General features: G+C 44.1%; 1 protein-coding gene across 9 annotated transcripts in view; it reads right to left on the reverse strand.

Annotated features, from left to right (window-relative positions):
- The window catches only part of tp53bp2a (tumor protein p53 binding protein, 2a), a 25,991-nt gene that overhangs the window by 2,028 nt on the left and 6,463 nt on the right, over positions 1 to 17,500 (reverse strand). For 2 of the 9 annotated variants that reach the window (XM_081714489.1, XM_081714491.1), the window contains exons 2-20: positions 16,891 to 17,038; positions 14,927 to 15,040; positions 14,052 to 14,122; positions 13,521 to 13,622; positions 12,864 to 13,038; positions 12,344 to 12,525; positions 11,445 to 11,609; positions 8,516 to 8,563; positions 7,619 to 7,817; positions 7,280 to 7,351; positions 6,422 to 6,472; positions 5,786 to 5,905; positions 5,519 to 5,655; positions 4,898 to 5,312; positions 3,440 to 4,191; positions 2,450 to 2,587; positions 2,070 to 2,203; positions 1,676 to 1,842; positions 1 to 74 (exon numbers count right to left, since the gene is read on the reverse strand). The exon at positions 1 to 74 is cut by the window's left edge and continues 126 nt beyond it. In XM_081714489.1, coding sequence (XP_081570615.1) covers positions 1 to 74; positions 1,676 to 1,842; positions 2,070 to 2,203; positions 2,450 to 2,587; positions 3,440 to 4,191; positions 4,898 to 5,312; positions 5,519 to 5,655; positions 5,786 to 5,905; positions 6,422 to 6,472; positions 7,280 to 7,351; positions 7,619 to 7,817; positions 8,516 to 8,563; positions 11,445 to 11,609; positions 12,344 to 12,525; positions 12,864 to 13,038; positions 13,521 to 13,622; positions 14,052 to 14,122; positions 14,927 to 15,040; positions 16,891 to 17,038 — 3,264 coding nt within the window. Of the gene's footprint in view, positions 75 to 1,675; positions 1,843 to 2,069; positions 2,204 to 2,449; positions 2,588 to 3,439; positions 4,192 to 4,897; positions 5,313 to 5,518; positions 5,656 to 5,785; positions 5,906 to 6,421; positions 6,473 to 7,279; positions 7,352 to 7,618; positions 7,818 to 8,515; positions 8,564 to 11,444; positions 11,610 to 12,343; positions 12,526 to 12,863; positions 13,039 to 13,520; positions 13,623 to 14,051; positions 14,123 to 14,926; positions 15,042 to 16,890; positions 17,039 to 17,500 lie in introns of those variants that run through there. The other 7 variants (XM_081714490.1, XM_081714492.1, XM_081714494.1 and 4 more) reach the window with 7 other exon arrangements.

The following is a 17,500-nucleotide window of genomic DNA, read 5'->3' on the forward strand; positions in this document are numbered from 1 at the left end:
ATCTTCCTTGCTCTCGTAGTCCCACAGAGCGTACACCACACCTCTGTTCATGATGCCCATCTTCTCCTGGACTCCTGGAGTGGCAGACGCAGTGCATGGTTAAAATGGAGGCATCAGCTGCATGTGCTCCAGGTCCAGGATACAGGGGCAAAGCACAGTGCTTTTTACAGTGCACGAAGGGGCACAATAATTACTGCATTAGAAGCAAATACAAAACAAAAATAATAATAATGAAGCATAGCACTTTTTAAAGCAATTTTGCAAGTGCTTTAGCACTTAAAAGTGCTTTATATTGTTTAAAATGGGACATGAAAGAAGGGACAGAATTTAATTTAACAGTAGAAACTGCATCTAATTTTACATTATTTACAGTTACTACTCAATTACTGTTCCAAACTGCAGGTTAAAAGCCATCTATATCAAAGTAATGCAGCAAGTATGAAGGCAAAGAACCAGTGAGGATGAAAGAGAAGGCTTGGGCTCTTCACAAAGGACAAAAAAAAGAACAGCCGATCTTCAAATAAAAAGTAAAAACAACATGGCTTTAGTTAAAAGGCACCTTAGTCATTTTCTGCATTTTCTTACAAATTCAAATAAACTGTAAAACATATAACAAGAAAAAATAGAATTATTTTAGCAATGGCATCAGTACGTGCAATAGTCGCCTGAGAAAACCTGTTTGGAAAAAAAAATTGCAATGACAAGGTTTTGTTTACATTGTTTACATTATACTCTCCTCCTGGACAGGAATGCAAATACTATCAATATAAAGTGCAGAACTTTGTGAGTGACAGACTCATAATTAATTGAACAGATCACTCTACATCACATTCTTTGGGTGAAACACCTTCAGAGAAATATGTAATGCTGCATCAAACTCCCTTGCATGTAACGGTGCTAGCTAACTAGCTATCTAACACAGGTAGTGGACAAACTCTCAGAAGCATTACAAAAAAATATTGGACAGCAAAAACGCTCTACTATTCTCACTATTCTAAGTGTTTATGGGTTTCAAGAAGCTAAATTTCATAGTGGGCAACACCACATATCAGGGTAAAATTCCAACACCATCATACTCCCCAGATATGGGAGTTTGATGCACGCTCTTCCCAAATACTCATGCTCTACCAAGAAGAATCTGTAAACATGATTGGACAATAAATTAAAAATGTACAGCTATGTCACCATAATTAGCCAAGTAGAATAAATCAATGATTTGCTGATGCTCATCATTGATCTACGCTACTGCATAGAAGCACTCCCACCCTAAGGTAATAGCTACCATACAGTTTACTGTTGCTAACAACTTGTTAAATAATGAAGTACTATTAATAAAACAGCCTACCTCATCACTCAAAGTGAAGTCATGACAACTTTGGTAATGCTAGCATTACCATGACAACATCATTTATACCAGAAAACTATAACTGAACGCTGCTGGCCACTGTAGATCTTAGAGGTATGCTGCATGTTCAGGGGCAGGAATGGAAGGCAGATATTTATTTTAAAAAAATAATTAATTGAATAAAAATAAAGCGATCCAGCACTGCTGTGTGTGTTCACTTAACCACTGGAGGAGTTTTTTGTTTTGTTTTTTTTTTTATCCTAACTAATGCACATTTAGGTCCCAGTCATGTGACGAGAGCATGGGAGGGAACGCTGTGGGCACACTCACCATAGAGGAACTGCGAGCACTGGGTGTAGCCTTCCTCCATTTCCTCACACTTATCCGCTGCCGTCTGCATGTCGCTGTAGGTGGTGGCGAACACGGCTGCGCCGGACTCCACCAGGAACTTGCACACCTGCACGTTATTGCAGGAGGCTGCACAGTGCAGGGGGGTCCTGGCGTGTGAACACAGATGTGCTTTTTTGCCACTGTTCTAATGCCCAGTGTTTTTGGGTTTTTTTGACATTGTACGTTCACACTTTATTCTGCAGGTAGAAAACTGATCACAATCTACCTAACACATTCTGGAGAGAGAAGTCCAAAACAAATAAATTACTCTGTATTTAATGTATCCCTGAAACTAATTAAAATGCTGAAAATTCTTGTTCAGAAAGTGACTCACCAGCCGTCACTGTCAGCGGCATTGACATTGACTCCAAACTGCACGAGGAACTTGACGATCTCGGTGTGGCCGGCACAGACGGCGTTGTGTAGAGCTGTGATGCCTTCGTCATTCGCCTGACTCGGGTCCTCAACCTGCAGGGGACAACAACAAAAACTTCACATCCTTCTTAAAAAGCACAAAAACGTACAAGAGGCTTAGTAATTAAAAATTAGGATGATTCATGATCTATTTTATGACTTTTAGAAAGTTTGTTCAGATCTAGTACAAAGCAAAGGGAAATGCAACAAAGTCATTTAAAAAAACAAACAAAAAAAAAACAACACTCCGTGTGCTCCAATTTTTTTTAAGTAAAATAGTGAGGAAATGAACTAAATCACCTCATAGATGATCCTTTGCACAAGGTCAAACTCGCCTTCCAGGGAAGAGTCCAACAGCAGGGCGAGGGGGTTGAATTTCACCCGCATGCTGTGATCAATGCGCTCAGACCCAGCCTTCCGCAGGTTCGTCCGTTTACCCTGAGAAAAGCAGATGCTTCGTTTCACTTGGAGAGCCACAGCCTCGCAGCATCTAGCAGCCTCATACGTAATGTTGTGCCAACGTGGTTCCTCAACACTTCCTCTGCCTTGAACCCACAAACCCCTATTGCTCCTACCACTCAAAAAATATGCATGGACTAAACTGGTGTAAAAATGCACTGGCTTGGCATTAACTGGATTGCATAAGACGATTATAGTTGTTTTCCTCCTCAAATAAAGAAATCCTTCAGGGTTTAGTGGAAAACAGCTCATTACGGGTAAATTCAGTGGCACTAAGAAATGGGCCGTTTCATTTACTGCAGCTGCGTAGGCCTTATTTGGCAAAGCTGCTTTAAGAGAATCAATGGAGCTTTCATGGAGAAATGGTGAGCTCTGCATGCATGTACAGGAAAAGGGAAAAACACAAATGTTCAATTCGAATCAATGAGGGAGTGCATACATAAAAGTTCAGCAGTGTATCAAATTATGGGCAACAAATAGAATCAACTCTGCTTTCTAATGCAACAGGTTTATAATAGAATAATTTATGCACCAATGAAGAGTGTAGCTTCGAGATTCCTGAGTTGGAGATTATTCCAGCAATCGGAAGGTTGCTGGTTCAAGCCACACCACCGCCAAGTTGCTACTGTTGGGCCCCTAAGCAAGGCCCTTAACCCTCAATTGCTTAAGTTGTACTCAGTCATAATTGTAAATCGCTTAGGATAAAAGCATCAGCTAAATGCCATAAATATAAATGTCTACGACTGAATCTTAAATGAGAAAAACAGAAGCCTTTCTTTCCTGACTGGTAGGGCTCCCGTGTGAAGTGTGCCGAGACTCACTGGTACTTACAGGCGGTAGTGGAACCTGGCCTGTGATTTCGGGAGGCTTCATGCTAAAGGTGTCTTCTCCCAGAGCCTCCTGCTCGGCGCCGCTGGGATACGGAGGAGGAGGGTATGGGGGGAACTCTTCCAAGTAGCTCTCAGAAGGCAGGGGCAGCTCAAGTGTCTGGTCTTCCGCCACAGGGGGAGGTGGTGGGGGCAGGAGGGCGTCCTCGGGCCGTGGGGCTGGGTGTGCAGGGGGCGGGGGCGGTATGAAGTCCTCACCGTCAATCTTCAGCACAGTTGTGGGCACTGGTAAGTCAGGGGGTGGCTGCTCGGGCTCCTCGGGCACGTGCTCCTCAGGGAGGAGGGGATCAGCTGGCACAGCTACCTCCTCCTCTGCAGGGCTTGGGGAGCTCACAGTGGTCTCCATGGCTGCCAGCGTGGTCTTCTGGTAGAGAAGCTTCTGGATATTGGGGCCGGCGGGCCCCTCGGGCTCCGTGATGGAGCTACGCTTCTTAAGAGGCCGTGGCGCATTGTACAGCTTCTTCCTGAGCGCCTCCAGGTCCACGTCACTCTGGTTGCGGTATGGGTTGGAGATAAAGGGCAGCAGTTTGGTGGGGCTCAGGGGCCTGGGCACACGTTCGGGCTCCTGGTTCTCGGGGACGGGGCCGCCATTCACAACGGGGGCTGCCTCCATGTCGGCGCCACTGGGCCGCTCCAGGTAAGGGTTCTCTATGTGCTGCGGCTGCGGGCCAGAGGGAATCACAGGCTTGGCGTACACTGAATACACAGCAGAGGAGACAAAAAGGGGATCAGGGAACCTGCTTTAGAGAAGACAAGATACAGAACATACACACATACAGAACTGCGTTAAAAGGAAAACAATGGTTCACAGCACTTCATGTATCCTCTCATATCACCAATACATCACAAATATATTTATAAATATATTGTAGCAAGTATGTGCTCCATGCTCTACACTTATCAAACCAATACAATCTGTTAAGATATGAGACATCAGAATGAAATACTGAAGTACTATTACAACTTCACACTGTGCAAATGTAAAACTGAACAAAAAGTCTGAAAGCACCACTGAGTAAACAACTGATATGAATTAATTTCATTTAACAAAGTTTGAGATAAAATGTGTGGCAGCGTTCCAGGGCATTATACTGGAAAATAAACCAAAATATTGACATTTAGGAGTTTCCCAGTTTCAGTTAAAAATTGTTCAGATTAAAAAGAATTTCCAATGATGATTCAGCACTGGTAATTCCAACAAAGCTTAATCTTTGCCCTGGAAACCATTAAACTATTATGTACCTAGTACTGATGCAGCTGTAATTACTTTTAAAAGTTCTAACTTTATAGACTTAGCCACTGAAAGGACCCCTTACTTGCAGCAAATTGTCAAAAAAATAACCCCGCTTCCTGAAGATGCTAAAACCTTGTATGCTTCCCCACACTCAAAAACCTCACTCACTGCTGACAAAGTTGTTGCGATTCTGGGAGCGGTTCAGTGCTCCCTGCACCCCCGGCTGGAAGCCTTTTCCTGGGGTGGGCTGCTTCGTGTACATGGAGTAGATTGAGCTTGCCGCCAGCGTCTGGGGTTTAGGCAAGACCTGCCCGCCTGGGTCCTTGGACCCCGGGAGCTCCGGGGTGAACGGCCGCACGGTGGCAGCTGGCGGGGCCTCTTGCTTAGGGGGCAGGGGTAAAGTGCTGCTCTGCGAGTTGGGAAGGATCGCACGCGCATGGGAGCCGGTGGCTTGCTGCTGGTTGGCAGGCTTGTTCTTGAGGGACAGCTTGCTGTTCTCCATCTGACCACCGGAGGGCAAATTGACCTGCCTGGGTTTGCTTGGCACCGGAGGTGGAACCTTGACCATGTTTTTAATGCCACTCTGCACATGGGAAAAATATGGCATGGGAAAATAAAGTCAGTCATACCTTAGAGACTCATATGCATTGTATGTACAGAATTCACAAACCATTCAGCAAAACTTTGACATTCCCACAGCCATACATCCAAGTCTCTTGTTAGTTTCCACTACTAGCACATTTAAATGTTCAGGCAAGATCAAATCTCCAAAAGCTGAATCTGGGTTACCTGGGCGTCCCTGACGAGGTCGTCGCTGCTCTGGTTCTTACGTAAGGTCGCAGCAGGTGCCTCAGCGGCCTCGAGCATGGACACTGGGCGCACCCTGCGGTCCTGAAGTTGAGTACGTTTCAGCACCTCCGCATCATCTGTGAAGGGACCGGAAGGACACACATTGCTATTCATGGCACAGATAGACTCAGTCCTAACCCCCGCTGTGTTCCAGAAGAGTTATTAGTTAGGTGTACTGAAATGGAGGCGTGGGTGGGGTGGGATCACCTTGCTCAGCCGCGCCTTGGCTTGCCATGCGCGGGAGGGTGGAGGAGCCGTGGGTGGTGCTGGGCTCGGCGGTGGGGGAGCTCCACTCGGATGCTTTAGACAACTTCGCTGACTGCAGTCCTAGAGGAGGATATAGTGAGGTTATGCAAGGGACAGTGCTGAGACCATGCAAGATCAGACTGTCCACGAGTTCAGAGCTTTGTATAGATCATCATCATCATCATCATCATCATTTTTTGTTTGTTTTTACTGGAAAGGGAAAAGAAGACAAAGGCCTGTTTGCACTCCAAAATAGACAAGGAAGCACTAAAGAAATTACATCAGGTCAAAGAGATGAAGCTTGCTTTGCATATAGAAAGCATTCGGTCTTCAGCTGACAAATCTCTCAATGCAAAAGGGAAACACATACAACAACAAACTTTCCAGCATTGAAAACATTTGCTATACTCAAGTAGCAACAGAAATGGGCTAAAAAGCAATAAAGGCATCTAAAACTCTGAACACTATTAAAAAGAGCATCAGCACAGCTTTAACATGCCAAAACTGTAGTCAAATGCATTTCAAAGCGTGTTCTCTCTCTCTCTCGCCCTCAGACGCACACATGCAAACAGCCAACACAGCAGAACTGGCGTGTACCTTTTCTTTTGGTCCGCAGTTCTTTCAGTGGCTTAAGTAAGAACATTGCTTCTAAAAAAAAAAAAAATGCAAAGCACAGACAAAACTGAACACAAGAGGCACTGGGACAGGCATGGGTGTGTGAGAAAATGGTGAATATCCCACTAAATCGAGGAAAGAAAATTAGCAGGATCTGCTGCGCCTTGCCCATCCTCTCCAACATCCTCTCTGCTCCTGCAACACTGTGGCAGAGTTGTGAAAACCTGTTACATTTAATTCTTGCCTATCCCTCAACAGAGGGGCAGGGGTGAGAAAGGAGGGCTTGTGGAGGTCAGAGAATAAAAGTTATGGTGCTTTTTTATTAACCTCTGCTTTGGAGGAGACCTCATCTATTTTTGATGAGCACAAATGGATTCCCTCCACTTGGAGGGCTATTTAAGGTGGGTGATTAATGCTGACACTTTCCTATGAGAAAAGGCAGAGTGGGGAGAGATGTTCACCCTAGTGTGGCGTATTTATACTAGTGGTCTCATGATAGGCCAGTGTCGAATGCCACGGCAACAAGGCCACCAGCGGCAGGATGCAGAGATAACAGGTGCTATTTCTGACTTTTGCCAGGATTTGAATTAATTTAAGCACTTATGTTAATTTCACGAGAATGAAATCAGAAATTAAACACAAAAATGTACTGCAATCTGGCAGCAATCAAAGAATTTATTCTTCAGTCCATAAATCCTTAAGCAGATACTGACAAAGAAAAAGCAGATATATACAATATGTTAGAGTTTTTGTTTCTACAAGAGACAGGCAGAAGGACAGAGAGAGAAGTCATATCAATGGGCCACTGCATCACAGCACACCAAAGTCCAGTGTAGCTACCGTCAAAGCTGAGCGTTACACCAACACTGCATTCCTCCCTTTCTAAAGATGATCCCAAATGCTTCTCTCCTGCTGTGGATGTAGAATACCAAACTAAGCTTCACACACTAAGCATGACAAACCAATTCCAAACAAACTTCCGCCTTAGCACAGCCTTGGCAAACAGGCCAGTTACGAAACTATAAACTATTTTCAGGGCATGTTTCCACTCAAACCCAAGAGCCAAGCAGGTTTTCAATGCCAATGTGTTGTTTTTTTTTTTTACAGGCTTGATTGCAAATGCGCACTTAAGGTCCCTGCCCAGCGGCTTGGTTCTGCAGCGGGTGCTGAGAAGTTTACCTGGACCGGGTTTCCCCTGGGCGAAGCCCGTGCCCCTTTCTTGAGGCGGCAGCGTGGCCGTGCCGTCCGGGTAGGTGGGCTTCACAGGCAGGTCATGCCTCACTGTGCCACGGGGCATGGTAGATGATTGGATATACGGCCCCACCGCTGCCACCCGGGACGGACCCACCGGCTGAGTCGCGTAGCCATCAGGGGGCACCTGCAGGAAGGAGGAGGTTAAACACAGAAAAATAAAGGGAACAAAGAGGGGGAGGGAATAAAAGACAGGAAATGGGGACATAAATGTTAAGGTAATTACTATTTTTTGCTATACATTACACTTCCAAGAGCAAAGTTGTGGTGAGTACTATTGGTAATAACTTTTCAGAATTTACTGTTAGCTGAATAAAAGGTTTCATTTCATTTTCTCTCTTGCAGCTCGAGTCTTACAAACATTTATGATAGAGGTGATATACTGTCTTTGGCACCAAGTGAGAGGGAGGGGGGGAAAAAAAAAAAAAAAAAAACAGCAGACATTTTATGGATGAACCAATGATTTTAAAAAAAAAAGAGAGAGAGAGAGAGAGCGAGAGAGAGAGAGAGAGAGAAGCCTACATACACTTCTGTGGAAGCCAATGTCACACGTAATCCCTCAATTCGAAAGCAGTACATCAGCAATTACGTAGTGAATGGATCCAAATCTCCACTACTGCCAAGATGGGTTTTCAACCATGGGCAAAAGAAGCGTAAACTTTTCCGATCGCAATATAAACCTCTTATGTGACTCAAACTGAAATCCACTTAACTCGCACAGATTTCATGTCAGAAAGAAAGAATACTTTTCTCCCCTTTCCGCTTACAAATCTGCTCGACTTGCATGGACGCAACTATTAACAATATCCAGGACGGTGGTTTTACCTTGGCATGGGCGTCTTTGGAAGGCTTCTCCTTAACAGGAAAGTCATTCTTGAGAGAAACAAGAACAAGGAAACTTCAGCAGGTTCAAAAAGAGACGAACACTCTTGACTTTCTCTTAAAGAAAGATGGTCACGTTGATCATGACGCCGGGGAGAGAGCGGGATGAGGTTTGTGTTAGTCTGGCATAAGTCAGAACAAAAGGAAGTCAACAGATTAAGGAAGTCATATAGAGAGCCTGCTCAGGTTCAAACTGTTGTGCTTGCCTCACAGAGCCAGTCAGTTCTCTTGGAAGTAAGGTGGGGGGGGGGGGGACCACAATCTCTTTGTGTTAGTGTGAAAAAGCAGAGTCATTAAGATTCTGCGCAGGGCGCCGCTAAATGAAGCTTGCGGCGGCATGCACAGTGTGTGCACTCATTTCTCTTTCGGCCACCTCCAATGCTATGCATTTAGAGTCAAGCAGGAGGTCTTCATAAGAGATGGGGGAGTTTAATGGGGAGATTCCTTGTCTTATTTTGCCATCAGAAGGAAAGGCATAGTGACTTCCAATAAAAATGGGATTTATCCTCACCTTAAGAGGATGTCTAAGGTGGGGTCTCATTAAGTTGGGATGTTGACCTAGGTGCTTTAGTAGGTGCAAAGGCAAAGTTTTCAATGACTTGGCAAATTTGATTCATGTTACAAGGTTTGCTCATTTTCTGTAAGTATCGAGGGTTCCTTTGCTCATAAATGCACACTTTGTCCAGATTGACTGAGGGAAGTACAAATGAAAAGTGGCAGAGATGGAAAGTATGTGGATAATTGTTAACCAACCACCAATAAACCAAAGCAGAATCAAACTGAAATTATTATTTTAAGAGACATTAGCTCCTTAATCCAAGGTGTAATTTAGCCTTCAGGCAAAAATGTTAATGAAATCTCCAGTGGTGAAATCAACTGGCTGATGAATGAACTAAGCAATTTCGCTGATGCAATATTTAATTAAGAGCTGTGGAGATAAATGAGTCTTTCCATTTTTGGAAGTGATGTCAAAAATCAGTTGAGTGTCAAGATGGATCAAACAGGCTAGGAAGAGAGAAGGCAACCCACAGAACAAATGAATGATTAAGTAAAATAGATGACATGCACAACACCATTCTGAGAATACAAGATCGCATCATAAAACAGAGGGAAAATGGGGCGACATCCCTTTGACCGGCATGCTTGCCCAAGGGACCACTCCACTTCCCACTATAGATATGCCTTAGAAATCACGAATTGCATGGACAGCAAAAAATAATTTCCTTAGCAGAGACTAATCTAGTCAGTTCATCTTGTGTGGGTTACACATACTACCATAAAATCACTGTCAATTAGAAGGAAAAATCTCATTTAATTTGTGAGATGCCCAGAAATCAAACATCAAATGGTAATCTGAATTGCAGGGAAAAAATAAATAAATAAAATAATAATTTTTATTTTCATATTCTATATATCTATCTTACTTTAATCTGTGCAAGGTCTAAAATGCTTGAGATCTGTGGCTTAGAAGAAAGACAGTTGACAGACTTAGAATCCACTAAAAGACACTTTATGAAAGACAGCCATCAATGCTTGAGGGATTATGCTTGAATTACAACAGAATGAACTCTACTGTCTCACCTTTGGCATGAAATTATTCCTTATAACAAGCAAATAAACAAGAAACTGCCAAATAAATAAATAAATAAATAAATAAACACTGAGCAGTAACTACACTGTTGAATTATGGCACTTTGATACCATATCAAAGCAATATTTTAAACCCTTTTTAACATGAAGTTGTCATCAATTCTAAGAGCCTAGAATGACACAAATGTTCCCCATCTATTGCCAGTCTACCTTTTGAATAATCATAAGAATCTGATTCTCCTCCCCCCCCCTCCCCCTCAAAATCTCAACTTGGGTAAAAACAATTTCCAAATCACATGAGCTGCAATTTTAGTATTTTAAGTCTTCTTAACAAGACTTTTTCCATTGCATTAATTTTTAATAATGCTGCAGTCTAAAAAAGTAGTAGTAACAATAACTATCCATCAAATTAGATTCAGGTAGGAACAAAAGAATTATGAATTATGACATGATATGACAGACCACGAACAACTTCCCGGATCTTAACTTCCAAAACATCACAACTTGCTATTGAGAAATTTCTAAATTATTGATAAATTTCAGAATTTGCTTAAATCTGATACATTTCAGAGCTCAGAACCCAGCTCAAAACTACTGTTGGTGTTCCATGGATATCAAGGGAGCATTCTGAAACAAGCAGTTGACAAAGTTACAGGGCCAGCATCTTAGAAAGCTTAACAGCAATGATGAATATGAGCTCCTAGCAATGTCAGAATAAAAGAATCTCCCCTTTATTTGTACTTCCTTAGAACAGTGTGAAAACAGGTGAGACAACTGCTACTGAAGTGTTTCTTCTGAAAAGTCAGCTATGCTTGAAGCTCATAAGGGGGTGATGAGTGTGTGTCTGGCAACAGCATAGAAACAGGCGTACATTTGTTCTTATGTGTCCCTACCTGCAGATTTCATGACAGAGATTGATTTACTGTGTTAAATGTTACATTTCATTAGGTTTGAGATATTACAAGACTTGGCAGTTACCAGTTTAAGGCACATGGAACTGTCATCATGTACCTTGTAGAAGGACACTGAGTGTGCATGACTCCTCAGCTGTGATGCATCTGCATTATTCTCTTTCCTTGCGCAAGATGTCATTAGAATCACAAGAGGTTTGCTGGAGTAGCATTTATACAACCACAAATCTCAATGGGTGTGAAGACATATGACTTGTGGGTATTTTGACTACAATTCCGGGCACAGCTGCTCAGATTTTTTGGCGCCTCATTGCTCGGTAGCAGTGAAACGACCAGACCAGAAGTAGCCAGGGGACGTGAGGGGCGCTCACCGGAAGGTTCTCCTTCTGCTGCAGCGCTGCTTTCTTCTTCCAGAGGCGGTCACGGAGCTCGCTGACGCGTTTGTCCATGGCAGCCACCTCCTGGTTGCGCTTGTTCAGGTTCTCACGTTGCTGCTGCAGCTTGGCATTCTGCTCCTGGTTCATGTTGTTCCTCAGCTGCACATGGGAGGAGACACTTTAGTGCAGTCGGCGGTTAGCACAGGCCACACTTCAGAACCGTACCATCACAACCAAGGGGCTAAGAACACTTTACATTGCAGTCACTGTTACAGTGTAACACGAAGCAACATTAACTTTCCATTAACTTCACATAGAGCATGAGTTATACATTGTTACTCAGTATGTAACGCTGTATTTAACGGCATAGTTACAATACACTAGTAGCTATGTAATGTATATAAGCGTTACCAAGGGGTCCATTCATGCTTGGCTGAGGATAAATACTTTCAACTCCACTACTTCACAACAAGTGGACTGGTCTACAGTGACCTCCCTGCTGCCCATAAGAATGCATTCAAAAGGATGCTAAAGGCAAACCATGAGCTCAAATAATTTTAATAAATGCAACTTTAATAAACACAGGCCCAGATTTGTAACCTGAGGACTGAGAATGGCTGTGTGCCCTGTGCACAAACCAGAAATCTTATTATGTCTCATTACTAGAACTCTAATGGGCATGCACGGTCATCTTGAAATGGCAACAGCTGTATTAGGCTGTATTGGTCCAAATACAGTTGGTAGCTTAGGTCAACCTGCAGTTTTGCAACAACCGAAGGAACAAAGAACAACAGCACATTAAAGAAAACTGAAAAGGAGAAAGTTCACCTAGGTAAAAGCATCTACCCAATAAGAACAAACAGCTAACAATCCTCCACCTCAAGACCACTCACCTGAAGCTCTCTGTAGAGACGGTCCAGTTCGGCCACAGAGCCCTGGTTGTCATGGAGAGTGTCCATTTTGCCGTTCTTTAGCATCTCCAGCTGCCTACTTAGCTCTTCCACTTTAGACACAGCCACCACCAGCTCCCGCTGTTTCTGCTGGAACAAGTTGTTCATCTGCTCGATCTCCTCCACTATAATGCAGAGGTGTGAACAGACGGGCGCATGCGCACGCACACACGCACACACGCACACACGCACACACGCACACACGCACACACGCACACACGCACACACGCACACACGCACACACGCACACACGCACACACGCACACACGCACACAGCTTAGCCTCATTACAATGCAATTCCATATGCCCAAGTTTGGCCAGAGGGCAGGACCAAGCCAGCTCTTTTAAGAGAAGCAGGGCCTCCAGCTTTTCCAAAGTGTCGCTTTTTATTGCGAATCGGCTGGACTGTATTTTCCAAGCCGTGCTACTGGTGGCTGAACGCGTCTGGGCCGTGGCGACTCACCCAGTTTGCTGTTGCTGATGCGCTTCTGCTCCACCTGGCCTTTCAGGGCACGCACTTTCTTCAGCCGTGCCTCCTGCTTCTGCACGTTGTCGCGGAGGCGCTGCAGCTTTTCCTGCTCGGCCGCCTGCTGCTGCTGCCTGTGCTCCTGCTGCTTCAGGTGCCGCAGACGCTGCTCCTTCACCAGAGGGAGAACACGAGGGCATTACGGGACAGGAGCGTGCATGTAGGTTCAAGGATCGGACACGTGGTCCGCTTAAAACTCTTCCCACAAAGGTGAACGAGGCAGTAACTCTGGTAACTTCTCCAGACATCACAGAGCTTCACGTTACTAGTATCCAAGGTCTCAACAGCTCCTTCTAAATACAGCTAGCAAAATCTGTTACACTGAGAGCCAGCTCTCATGCCATGTATTGAAGATGTCGTGTTTTGGCACTCTACTCAGGAAACCATAGCAATGTGTCTCAAATATCCACATTTCCATGTTTTCCTGTACATCTGCCATTTACTATTGTAAAGTCAGTAAGGTAAAAAGTCACTTCTCCAATCTGCCTTGCTTCCCCTGGTCCAGTCTGCCACTACCTCGACTCACTTCCCGTAGATGCCCTCTCTACATCCCTGTGGCCCCAGTTCTTCTCTTTCCCCACATCCCCCCTCTACCTTGGAGGCTAGGAGCTGTTGCTGAGCATCAATCTGCTGCTGTTGCCGGGCAGCCATCTCCTGCAGCTCAGCCAGAGTCATGTCCATCCGTGGAGCAGCCACCTGCAACACAGCATGCTTCAACATTAGCCCACGACAGATGGAGCACACACGCTCCCACAAGTGCCAGGCGTACATAGACACACATGCAACACGTGCATGTACACAGAAGTACCGCTCCACATAACGCACATCTCTCACAAAGCTCAAGTTTCACCAAAGGCTTTTCACACGAGAATAAGGCAAACTTTACAAAGTTCCTGTTGCCTTTCCATAAACAAGCTCACCTTTCCTGTGAATTTACAGTGAATTCCATTTAAGCCTTCTCAATCCACAGTAACAACTGGTTTTCTTCCCTAAACATTTCTTTAAGACAGAACACGAGTAAACACCTACTCAAACACAAAGTCTCAGAAAGATGTTCCCTGGAATAGTGATGAGAAGAACATTATATTTTGCTATCTGAAAATGGGCATTGGGATGATCACTAACCCCATTCTCCATTCTTCTATCGGAGGATCCTTTAATCCCGTTCCTCTTCTGCTCTATGCCCCTGGTGTTCCCTGTGAAATGGAAATCAATAAATAGTTGCCTTTAGGCCCCTATATGCCACACCTCACGAGTTCAGTACTCTTCTAGGCAACCAAAATGCACACAAAATGCCAGGGATGCGATTGGGGGAGGGGGGGTAATCTGCAATGTCGAAAGGGTGGATTTCTGTAAAGGTTGGGGTCACAAGCCGGCCATAAAACCCTCGATTGCACAAAATTAGCAGCAAGCTTTGCCTCGGTGTAGCAGAACAAAGGATACAGTGTGGATCTGTGAGTGGCCATAGCCCACAGATTTACCATGGTTCTCTGAGCAAGAAGCCACAGTGACTTTTCATCAAGGGAAAGGCCAATAAAGTCAAATAAAGTCCTCTGACTAACAGCCACGTCTTGCATCGATATAATGCGCACAGGATACATTTAAACATCTTTTTGTTTGCAGGTTAAACAAGGATTAAGCCAGATGTTGAGGAAAGTACAGCTAGTATCAAATTGTCTTAAACCCACAAGCAAGAATAAAAGTCCTCTAATATTACACAAGATCAAGAAGAGTAAACCAGCTTTTCCTGTGTGAACTTTAAAAAGACCTTATTTCACTTAGACCATACCAGAATATTTTAATTAAATCAGAACCACCACACAGGCCAGCTATGGGACTGGTACCAGTAATGTGGATTCCCATGCTATTTGGGCATTGATCTGTCCTCCCTGGCAAGGGAGATTATGAAAAGCTCTCTGCCAGACCTGTCTGGGACCCCTGTGTGCGGCAGGTCTGCTTGAGCTGTTATCAAAGACGCGGATAGGACGGCGTTGACCCACCTGCCTCTCGCCCGGGTGCTCGGTCGTGGCGCAGGAAGAAGCGGACTTCGGCCCTGCGTGCCCCCCACCTCTGTATCAGATCCAGCATCCTCTCTCCCTCTCCCATGGCTCGCTCTGTACAGAGACACACAAACACACATGGATATGTGCCTATACTACAGACACACAAAGTAGATCAGCTCACTCTGGTAGCCTCGCGTCCCATAGCTAAGACAGGACAGGGCTGGGCAATATGGGGAAAATGTGACATCACAATACCTTTCCATGATACCCAGTTTTGTTTGTTTTACTTGATAATGTTAAAGTGTGATGCACCGGTGCTTTAAAAGGTTATTATTACAAAAATCTATATGAATACAACAGATATATGTAGGCACTCTAAGAAGGAACAATGGGAAACAATCCATTTCCTAATATTATCAATGTACACATTTATATGCTATGAATAAAACTAACACCAGTTTCACATGGACAAGCATTACAGGGAAATGTGACATTCATTTGTACATTTCCATTCTATAGTTAAGTCATTACAGTAAAAGGTATCTGACCTTTGGCCAGGGTCACAGTAGAAATTATCTACAATTTGCTTTTGACATCCATTAGCTATTTTACTACAATTAAATCAGCCGAATGTCGATTCTCTCTCTTACTCCTGGGGTTTAATTTATATACCTTTACAGAGAGCATGAGGAATAGTTTTACACAAAATTTCATGGCAAACTTTTGCTTTTAAGGAAACAAACAAACCAACTTAAAATAGCTGTCAATGCACTGAACAGTTTTAACTCAAGTTTTGACTCCAGTCTGTACCACTTATGCCCGTTCCAAGGAGCATCTGTGCATTACTTGCCTTGTTCCAGTTGCAGTGTTTGGATAAGATTTCCATGGTATACATTCAAGTCAACTTAAGCCAGTTTAATGAATACATATGAAGTGAGTAGGGTGGTTTAGGCTAGAGAGACAAAAGTGGTTACAAAGAGCGTCACTTTAACTCCTTTAACAAAGCTTGAACTGGTTCACCTGAGGATTTGGTATCAGCAAATTATCAGGTGTAGTATTATAACTACAGAGCAGGCTGCTCTAGCTCCACCATAAGCATGAGAACTGCTCTGGTTTCTCCAAACTGTTCAAGTGTATCCTTGCTATGAGGAAGCACTTTAAAACAAAACAACTGACAACAATTTCACTTGAATGCAGACAGACAGCTTCAGCTTGACTGACTGCTGATCAGCATTAAGTTTCAGAGCTGACAAATTTTTGTGCTCATCCATGTAACAGGTCATCGTTAACTCACAGAATATCTGGTGCAAACATTCTAAAAGGGGTCATTGTTCAAAATAAGGTCTCAGTTGAAAGGCGGCAAAGTTGTGCGTACAATTGCGAGGGCATGTGTGAAAAGAATTCCCATCAGTGATGTCATAGGCCTGTAGTAAATAAGACAGTACTTCAAGGCCTTTCTAGGATGACAGAAAAGCTTACAGCCACTCGGCTTGCTCAAAGCAGTGTCACCATGGGAACGGGCCACAGCAAAATCTCAGGTACTTGAGAGCTGAGAGTGCTTGAAGTCGGTGGCAGGATTGAAGCACAACCCACTGCACCAAAACCAGCACTCTGGTTTCTACAGACAGTTAGCAAAATCACATTAGCATATAAAACCACAGTATGGCTGCACTTAAACCAGGAGATTGCTAGCTGAGAGGCATCAGAAATTTCCCTAGCAAATAAACCAACAGCAAATTAATAAATAAAAAATGTTCTCCCTTCTATATAAAGACAGCAAAACTAGTAATCAAAAAGAATCACCACCTGATAGCAAGGTTCTAGGAATCATATCTAGAACTTTTTTCCGCCATTTTTAGAGCTGGACATACTCTTAAGTCTACATTGGTCATTTAAATCCATGGACTACATTGGCGGTCAGAGTTCAGTGTATGACTGGAGGATTCCTTCAAGTAACTTACCAGAGCCTCTCCAAACCTCGGCCAGGTGGCAGTCCACCTCACCCGGCTCCTTACACAGCTCCACCACGTCGCGGCAGATCGTCTCCGGAGTGATGGGCACCTCCGTAAAATGCTGGTCATTGTTACTGAGGTATACGGTCAGAAACATCTGCAAGACATTTGAGGGTGCAGTGGTGTTAGAATGTGCCCAGCAAGCTTTTCTGACAAAGACCAAAAGCTCACCCATACTCAGACAATACTTATACTCAGAAGTCCAGAACTTAAAAGTAGAAGATACCAATAAAAATGTTAAGCACTGTGAAAATAAACAGAAAAATAGCAATGCATAAATATAACTTCAACTATCAATGGAATATAGACAACAGACAATATCAGACTGCAGTGTGATTATGTTTTGGTAGCCGAGCCCAGGTGAAGACTGCTGGCCCTCTCAGACAAGCCAGCAGGCTCACCAAAAAACCCTTGTGATCAATGCCCTCTCCTTTGCCCTTACTGCCTCTTGGCAGTGACTACAGCAACTCACCATTCCAGTAAAGCAGAAGAGTGTCTCCCGCTGACACAGTTCTGGCCTGCTAACAGAAAGCTCTGGGGTTCATGACTCAGAAGGTAC

The sequence above is a fragment of the Electrophorus electricus genome, chromosome 5 (assembly GCF_041902795.1).
Source record: "Electrophorus electricus isolate QZ-2024a chromosome 5, ASM4190279v1, whole genome shotgun sequence".
NCBI lineage: Eukaryota > Metazoa > Chordata > Actinopteri > Gymnotiformes > Gymnotidae > Electrophorus > Electrophorus electricus.